This window comes from Cornus florida, unplaced genomic scaffold, assembly GCF_030987335.1.
Source record: "Cornus florida cultivar Cherokee Brave unplaced genomic scaffold, ASM3098733v1 CherokeeBrave_3.0.0_Hap2_Chr07, whole genome shotgun sequence".
Classification (NCBI taxonomy): domain Eukaryota; kingdom Viridiplantae; phylum Streptophyta; class Magnoliopsida; order Cornales; family Cornaceae; genus Cornus; species Cornus florida.
The window spans coordinates 56388099-56397455 of NW_026775577.1; the positions used below are offsets into that span (position 1 = coordinate 56388099).

Below are 9357 nucleotides of genomic sequence, written 5' to 3' on the forward strand. Positions count from 1 at the left end.
GTAATTTATTGCCTTATCTTTAATAAACTCCACCACCATTTATGAAAATTAAAAATAATGATTGTACCAAAAATGGCAATGTTAAAATAAATGTCTGACACGGCACCAAGAAAAAGTAAAATTAAAGTTGATTCACATTCATGAAAATTAAAAATAATGATTGTACCAGAAATGGAAATGTTAAAATAAATGTCTGACATGGCACCAAGAAAAAGTAAATTAAAGCTGATTCACATTCGAGAGATGGTTGAAATAACATTTATTAGAGATAAAATGTTTGCAAACAAATTAAGTTTGTTTGGCAATGTGCAGCAACGATCAATAATAGCACCAGTAAGGAAATTAACGTGATCCTTATTGAGAATAATTTTGGGAAAAAATCAATCAAAATGTTTATTCCAAATAAAATAAAAAAAATCTTTTTTTGTATAAAAAAAATAGTGGTTACATCCTTTTCATATCGAAGAAATAACCCAACAACAATCTGTTAGCTTTGAGCTAAGATCGAAAAATATAAAGGTCACTTAAGCAAAGGAAAAATGCACTACCAGTGTATTGTGTCTATAGATATGCAAAAATAAAGTTTTTGAATACCGTAAGTTTAAAAAACTTCAATCTCTTACCATGGACCTTAGGCGTTTGTTGGAAGAAGGATCGAAACCAGGAGGATGACAAACTAAACGATGGAGAACCACACGTACTCGGGGCCGGCCCTGGCCCAAGGCGGGGGCCTCAAATTTTTAGGCCCATAGGGGATGGATAAAAAATAATAATAAAAAAAAGAAAAGAAAAGAAAAAGTTAGGGCAAGTCTCAAATTTAGACGGCCTCAAATAGAGGATGGAAAGTTAGGGCAAGTCTCAAAATTTTAGTCGGCCTTAAATAGAGAGTATGGAAAGTTAGGGCAAGTTTTTCAGACAACACAATCTGCTTCGACACTCCGCAGGACGCATCCTCCGCTATCGCCTCAGGCTCAGGTGGCACCGTGACAAGGTATGTTCATCCTCTCTCTCTTCTCTCTCCTTTCGCATGAATCGATCTTTTTGTTTTCCTCTCCCTAAGTCCAGTCTCATAGCAGAAAGCATACCACTTTTCCTCATAATTTTTTGCATTTTCAAATTCAATCGTACGAAAATTAAGGATCCCTTCCAGTGGGTTGAGGGACCTGTGGTAATAATTAACTTTTTCGATATCTAAATTGATGTCAAACTTAAAAGTGCCAAATTAATTTTTTTTTAATTTATTTTTATATGAAGATACATGCCACCATTATTGATGTTTAGTTCAGCTAGAATTTCAGTTAATAATGCTGTCAAAGGCTCAAAGCACTTGCCATCAGAATGTACAAACACATGGAAATCAAGAGCAGGCTTTAACAAAACAAAAGTTAGTGGTTTTTTCTATTAATTTGCACAGGACTTCTGTAGCAATGATCAATCAATCACTGCTACTAAAATTGATTCCTCATCCTGAAATCAAGAAAGGGGTAATTGGCTCCCAAAAAAAAACACACAAAAACACACACAAAGCTCCAGTGAAAACTCCAGCCAGGAGATCATTCGACCAAACTGCTTGATTTTAGAATTTTTTAATATTTTATTTATTGTAAGTTATTATTGTTTCGGTTTGGTTTGATTCTCCATTCGTTTTGTATTAATTGTGATCTTCTTTCACATGCTAGCAGGACACTCTTCCTAGGATCTCGTGAGGTTATTTGCCTTACATTTACTTTGATATAAAGTTGAATTTTGATTTTTGTGACTAAGTTGTGTTGAATATTTCCTATTAATTTTTTGATGTAAATTGGATCTGTCTTTTTTAAAGTACCAAGACTGGGTTTTCTTTTGTGTGTTTTCAACATTAATATAATTTATGTTCTTATCATCTCATATTAATGAAAATTCCACATTCTTATAATTTTTTTGTGCCTGTGAAAATTTCAGTCTTTAATGGATAGATTTATTGTTATTAGTTACTTGTCTTATGCACATTGCATAGGCATAAAAATTTATAGTTATTAGTTAGTTGTCTTAAGCACACTGCACAGGCGCACAATTATTTATTAGTGGTGATAGATTTATAGTTATTAGTTAGTTGTCTTATGCACAGTTATTTATTGGTGGTGATAGATTTATAGTTATTAGTTAGTTGTTTAATGCGTACAATTATTTGTTGGTGGTGATAAATTTATAGTTATTAGTTAGTTGTCTTATGCACAATGTACAGACGCACAATTATATTAGCTATAGAATTTAAAAACATCGTGTGAAAATTCCGCACTCTTATAATTGTTTTTTTTGCTCGTGTGAAACTTAAGGGCCTCACATTTGAAAGTTTGCCAGGGCCTTTCAAAATATTTGAAATCTTTGGGCCGGCCCTGAATCGATCTTTTATATATGTTTCTTTCTTTCGTTCATCTCATCATTTGATTTGTTCTAACTTTGGTTTGTTTGATTCGGGCCTTTACCTTTGTTCCAATGGTGAAAAGTAGCTAGGGTTTTGTGTGTGCGTGAGTGTGTGTGTGTGTCACTGTGTGTGATGACTATCAAAAGCTGAATGAATAAATTATGGTTCTCGTAGTATTTTAATAAATGTGTGCCTTTCTACATGTGTCTTTCATGGCGATCGAGTCCATAATCTATGGCAGGTACTTTTTTTTTTTCCTCTCCCTAATTCCACTCCAATCTCACAACAGCAGCAACCAAACCCCTTTTCCTCATAATTTTTTGCATTTTCACGTTCAATCCTACGAAAATTAAGGATCCCTTCTAGTGTGTGCTGTTGAGGCAATAATTAACTTTTTCGATCTCTAAATTATGCTCATACTTAAAAGTGCCATATTAAGGGTTTTTGTATATTTTATTTTTATATGAAGATACATACCACCATTATTGATGTTATATGAAGTTGGCTAAGCTAGAATTTTAGTTAATAATACTGTCAAAGCACTTCCCATCAGAATGTACAAACACATGGAAATCAAGAGCAGGCTTTAACAAAACAAAAGTTAATGGTTTTTCTATTAATTTGCATAGGTCTTCTGTAGCAATGATCAATCAATCACTGCTACCAAAGTTGATTCCTCATCCTGAAATCAAGAAAGGGGTAATTGGCTCCCAGAAAAAAAAAACACACACAAAGTGTAGTGTAGTTAATATAAAGAGTGAAAGACAAAATTATATACAATAGTGGATGCCACGTATAACCTAAAAGTCCCACTACTTCTTCAGTACTACAAGTTCAGCCTCCTATATATATATAGTCACCTCGTCTCCACATATTTTTGTCATCTGTAATAATCAAATTTTAGTAGGCTACATAAACAATGAATGTAAAAGAAGTTGCAGTTTTCTGTTCTCTAGTAAACTGTTCTCTTCATTTTTTATTTTGTGCTTGTGAAAATTTCGCACTCTTTAATTGATAAATTTAGTTTTATTGGTTAGCTGTCTTATGTACACTGCACATGTGCACAATTATTTATTGGTGATGATAGGTTTATAGTTATTAGTTAGTTGTTTTATGCAAACTGCACAGGCGCATAATTATTTATTGGTGGTGATAAAAATTTATAGTTATTAGTTACTTCTCTTAAGCACACTGCACATACGCACAATTATTTATTGGTGGTGATAGATTTATACTTATTTGCACACTGTACAGATGCACAATTATTTGTTGGTGGTGATAAATTTATAGTTATTAGTTAGTTGTCTTATGCACAATGCATAGGCGCACAATTATATTAGCTATAGAATTTGAAAACATCATGTTAAAATTTTGTACTCTTATAATTTTTTTTTGCGCTTGTGAAACTTAAGGGTCTCACATTTAAAAGTTCACCTAGGGCCTCTCAAAATATTTGAAATCTCAGGGCCGGCCCTGTATATATCAACTTTTCATTTGAGAAAGAGAGAGACAAAGAGCAAGCTAATGAAGAAAAGAGAGAGAGAGCTGATGATGAAGAAGCTGAATACTACCAAGTCTTGCAATGTCCATTTATTTCTCTTGGACATATAGAGAGAGAGAGGAGTGAGAAATAAATTAATGTGGGAGTGGTAATCATATATTCACCTGGATGCCTTTTGAATTCTGCATTGGAAAGGAGCATAATAGGGGAAAAAGTGGGAGGAGCTAGGAGGACGACTAGTTGTTACAGAGAAAGGTTGAGAAATGTGCCATTGCATGTCTCTTCATATATTTGCTGCCTTTCCATATCCATATATATGGTGGCCTAGGGAACTCGCATATATATTACAATAATTAAGTGAGAGACTAGAAATAGGTTGACAAGTCATTTCAATAACATTTCCCTTCATATTGTGAAAGTGAACGATTTGACAATCCCCTAGTAAACAGTACAATTTTTTTTTGCTCGATATTTAATACTTTCTCTGTTTGTTTGATAACAACTACATAATAGACCACTTATTGAGGCCTCCATGTTTGATGTTTGGAAGAGAAAATAATTCAACCATCCAAGGCCACAACTCTTACGGCATCTCTTTAGGCCTAAAACTATGCACACATTTGAAGACTTAGGGTGTGTTTGGATAGATAGGGGAGAAAAGAAAAAAAGGATAGTTATTCTTGTTTGGATAAGATAGAGGAGAGAAAATAAAAGAAAGAGTAGTGGCTAAATAACTGTCCTACCCTTTCAGAAAAGAAAGGATAGTTATTCTTATTTGGGACATAAATGGAATAACTTTTCTGTATATTGATTTGTGGAGGGTATTTTTGGTATTATCAATTAATCACTTACTCTACTATCCTCTCTCTCCCTATCTTTTCAAATTATGAGAGAAACCAAATGAGGGTTATCCCTCCCTTTCTCTCCCTATTTTCTCTTTTCTCTCCACTTAATCCACCCAAACACACTCCCCCCTATCCTTTCTTTTTTTTTTTTCTCTCCCTATCCTTCCAAATCAACCCTACCAAACACACCCTTGTAGATGTGTTTATAGATCTATATTTTCACATCAGAATTTGTACACAAATTACAATAAGAATTGTTAAATTGTAGTACAATACAATAATAATTGTTGACATGTATTTTCTCCTAGGAGTCAGTTTAAAAGAAATTGGAAAAAAGTTACCAGTCCCCCTTTGTTTTATTATTTTATTTTGCTTTTTGTGAAATTGTTAGATACGCTTCCGACTCTCTACAAGAAATATTTTTTTTTTTTTTTTTCCTAGTTGGGACTCACACATTGCCTCCATTGAGGTTCGAACTCCTGACCACCCTTTGGGAAGCAGGAGCCTTGTACCGCTAGACCACAGGCCTGTTGGTCCTTACAAGAAACATTATAATCTCTATTTGAATTATGCCATTCCTATTTTTAGTATTCAATTTTCTTTTTTCTTTTTTCTTTTTAATTTTTATTTATTTATTTTATTATGTCCGGATGATATATGGCATACCATTAATGGTATATATCATTCCCGGAGTTGAAGTTTTCAAAATAGTCAAAACCTAACTCAAATTACAGAAATGATTTTAACATAATGCAAGATGAAAGATAATTTATTCAATTACAAATTTAAAAATTTGGAGAAATTAGGAATAAAATATAGCATAATATTAATGTGTCTAATAATTTCAAAATGTTCAATTGGATTTGGTAATATTCATTACAATTTAAAATTGAAAAAAAAAAAATACTACTTCTACGAGTCTTTAAGAGATATTTTAGAAATAAACAACACGAAATTGTATCTATCATATATGTTGAGTATTTCATATATATATATATATATATATATATATATATATATATATATATATATATATCTTGATTAATTGAATAATATATCTCAAGTTTCTGGCATGGTTTAAATGTCAAGTTTTTGCTACTATAGTTGTTGGAGAAGTGGAAATGATTTTGAAGTGCTGTTTTATGGTATTTATATTTAGAATTGAAATCTGATATATTCATCTTAATCTCATTATATAAAGAAAATGAGATATGGAAAAAAGGGCTAGTCGTTTATGTTTGTTTTGATTAATTGTCTATTATGCTGCTTTGTTATTATTTCAATAATCAGATTTTTCATTTATATGCTTATTTTGTTTTGATTGTTTTTCTTCATCTTCATCAGCTCTCTCTCTCTCTTTTTTCTTCATTAACTTGCTTTCAATAATCAGATTTTTCTTTTATATGCTCATTTTGTTTTGATTGTTTTTTTTTACATTATCATGTTTGTTTTTCTTCTTGCTAATACAGATGACTACCACAGGTGCTGTTGCAGGCGCTTGTATTGATTTTCTGAGACGTTTGAAGTTTATTCCAGAGGATCTCCAACTTGTCAAAACACCATTCATGAAAAAGGATAAAATGATCCATCATTATGAATGACGATTAGTAGTTTTCATGATATTTGCAAATGCTCTTTTTGTGTTTCTTATATTTCTTGTTGATAGTTCGGAGCTGCAAGGAGAACTCAATCGTCATTAGAATCATCAGGTGGAGTATCAGTAGGTGGACATTCAGGGGCTTTTGGTTTTACATTTCCATTTCCATTTGCGGCTTTTCCGTTGATTGGAGACTTCCCATTGCCGTTCGGAGCTGCTTTTCCATCGCCCTGAGCTTTGCCATTGGATCCATTCTCTTTCTTGTGAATCGAAGATACTTTCACCAAGAGATTCCACGGTCTTATTCAGAACTTTCTGGTCAGAAACCACCTGATTCAGAACAGTATCAAGTCTGCTAGCAACTTTCAGTACGGGAGCGAGGGTTTTGTACACAGCATCCATGTCAACTTCAGATGGGGGGCGCTTCAGTACATATTTCTTGAAAGACTCAAACGTTCCGAGAGCAAGATGAAACTTCGAAGTGCCGTCAGTTATCTTGCCAATAAGGATGCTGTGTATATATCAAATGACTGAGATTTGTTCATCTTGCTCTTGGAACGTTTGAGTCTAATGACGATTGAGTTCTCCTTGTTTAAGCTGTTTCTGGATCCATGGTGTGATGGACTGTTTCTTTCAGAGAAGTTCAGTTTTCATACCTTAAGAAGTGTTTCTTCAAACAAGCAGATTGAGTTGAGTAGTTTAATAGTTCAGAATCAATGGCACTTTACTGATATTCCTTTGGATGTTCAAATGTATTTACAGCAGTTTCAAATTTTTGGAGGAGAAGACCAGATTATGTGGCAGCATAAAATGTTTACTTTTAAAGCTGCCTGGGAAGCATGCAGAGTTCCTAATCCAGTGGTGCAGTGGTATTCTCTGGTTTGGAATGGGGGTCGGCCTAGATGGTCAGTTCAGTGTGCTTTAATTATACAGAATGCTGTTTTACCAGCCCAGAATTTACAGAGGAGAGGCATATCTCTAGCTTCAAGGTGCTGTTTGTGTTTAAAGAATGCAGAGTTGGATGATCATGTGTTTGTGGAGTGTGATTACTCTTGGCAGGTTTGGTGTGGCTTAGCATCTATGTTCCATTGGAGGGTTCAAAAGTTGTCTTGTGAAGGGTTTGCTGCTGCAATGACCCAGCAGTTTCAAGTTAGGTCTCTGAGGAATAAGGTCTTTAAGATGATTTTCTCAGCAACAATGTATTATCTGTGGAATGAGAGGAACTACAGGCTGCATAAGGATATTTTTAGGTCTTCTCCCATTCTAATTAAAAGCATTGTTTGGGATGTGTTGGATGTGGCAGGGTTGTGTCTTCAAGATATAATTCTGTAGTTAGGGGTTCAAGGGTAAGGGGTAGGGTTTTCGCCTAACTTTTTATCCCTGTTTTCTAATTTTGTTTCAGTGGGGTTTTAGTCCTCACTTTTTGTTTTTGTTTTATATTGTTTCATATTTATAAAATTTTCTTCATTCAGGAAAAAAAAAAATTTTACTACGGGGCTTGATGAAATTTTTCGTGCTATTTTTTGTATTTCATTGTATGGGTTGCGTCTGGTATAATATTGCTCTTGTTGAAGCTTTGACTATACTATAGTTTTATGATCTGATAATCGTTTATACTGATGTTGACTATTCTTTGAATGGGTGTGTTGGTTGCGCTTATTTTATTGTATAGGTTGGTGTTCTGATTACTGGGTTTTGCAGTCTTATCTCTAGCTTTTGTATATTTATGTTGTTCTTCTGTCGTTCTTTTCTTTTAATGGTTGCGTCTATGTTGGTTTTCTTATTGTGTTTGTGTACGTTTACAGTCAGCTGAACATATCCTGGTTGAGAAGCCACTGTAACTGACGGTGCCTCAGAATGTTTGAGTCTTTCAAGAAATATGTACTAAAGCGCTCCCATCTGAGGTTGATATGGATGCTGTGTACAAAGCCCTCGCTCCCGTAGTGAAAGTTGCTAGCAGATTTGATACCGTTCTAAATCAGGTGGTTGCTGACCAGATAGTTCTGAATAAGACCGTAGAATCTCTTGGTGTCAAAGTATCTTCGATTCACAAGAAGGAGAATGGATCCAGTGGCAAAGCTCAGGCGATGGAAAAGCAGCTCCGAACGGCAATGGGAAGTCTTCAGGCAATGGAAAAGCCGCAAATGGAAATGGAAATGTAAAACCGAAAGCCCTGAATCTCCACCTACTGATACTCCCCCACCTGATAATTCTAATGACGATTGAGTTCTCCTTGGTTGTTGGGTTTTGCATTCTTCCTCATATTTGGGTTTTATGTTCCTTCTTTCTTATCAGTTTTTTTGTTTTTGTTCCGGGTTTGTTAATGTTTATGTTCTTCTATCCATTAGTTTTTCCTTTTTGTTATGGGTTTTTGTCCTCTGCTCTTATGTTGCCTACTGTAGTGTAGGTTGATGGACAACTTTGTTTTCTTTTATATATTTTAACGAATCATCTAATCCCTTTGTAGGTTGATGGACAACTTTGTTTTCTCACTTTTACGTAATGAATTATCTATACGTATATGTATATATATATATATATATATATATATATTTATTTATTTATTTATGTATTCACGTGACTATTACAACTATTAGACGGAACTGGGGTTGTTTTTTCTAGTCTTATATAATATAACCTAATGGATAAAGGATCTCAACTAATATGTTGCCTCATCTTCCTAAAAAAAAAAAACAGAAAAAAACTAATTTGTTGCCTCGAATATTCCCAATTTTAGTAAATCGTTGCACGATTAGCCCATTCAGTGGATTCCACGTTGTAAAAGGTCGCCTGATTCTGCTAATTAGAGAGAGAAAGTAAGGTAAGAGAGAGACAAATATCTGGTTTGTGGCTGTCCTCTGCTGGCACCCAAAAACCGGACCAAATTGTTACCAGTTCCTCCTTTTCATTTCCCATTTTGTCATTTCTTTTCTCCTTTTTAAAACTTTTTCACGTCTCCACAAGTGTTTGTGTATATATATTTATACTTTTAAATTAGTAACCCATACAT

General features: G+C 34.0%; 1 protein-coding gene across 4 annotated transcripts; it reads left to right on the plus strand.

The window, feature by feature from the left end:
- The first annotated feature begins 798 nt into the window (after nt 1-798).
- LOC132267230 (uncharacterized) lies at nt 799-8826 on the plus strand. 4 transcript variants are annotated; one of them, XM_059768331.1, is made up of 3 exons: nt 799-991; nt 6233-7597; nt 8153-8826. In XM_059768331.1, exons 2-3 carry the CDS (start codon nt 6918-6920, stop codon nt 8190-8192), a joined length of 720 nt encoding a protein of 239 aa, XP_059624314.1. In that variant the 5' UTR covers nt 799-991; nt 6233-6917; the 3' UTR covers nt 8193-8826. The 4 variants fall into 4 exon arrangements, with proteins under 4 accessions (XP_059624314.1, XP_059624313.1, XP_059624311.1 ...); XM_059768330.1 differs by having other exon boundaries at nt 801-991; nt 6220-7700; XM_059768328.1 differs by having other exon boundaries at nt 801-991; nt 6233-7700.
- The last annotated feature ends 531 nt before the right edge of the window (nt 8827-9357 follow it).

What these genes read in the sequence shown, in the direction of transcription:
- LOC132267230 (XM_059768330.1), top strand. Translation starts at nt 6,918, where the DNA reads ATGACGATTGAGTTCTCCTTGTTTAAGCTGTTTCTGGATCCATGGTGT.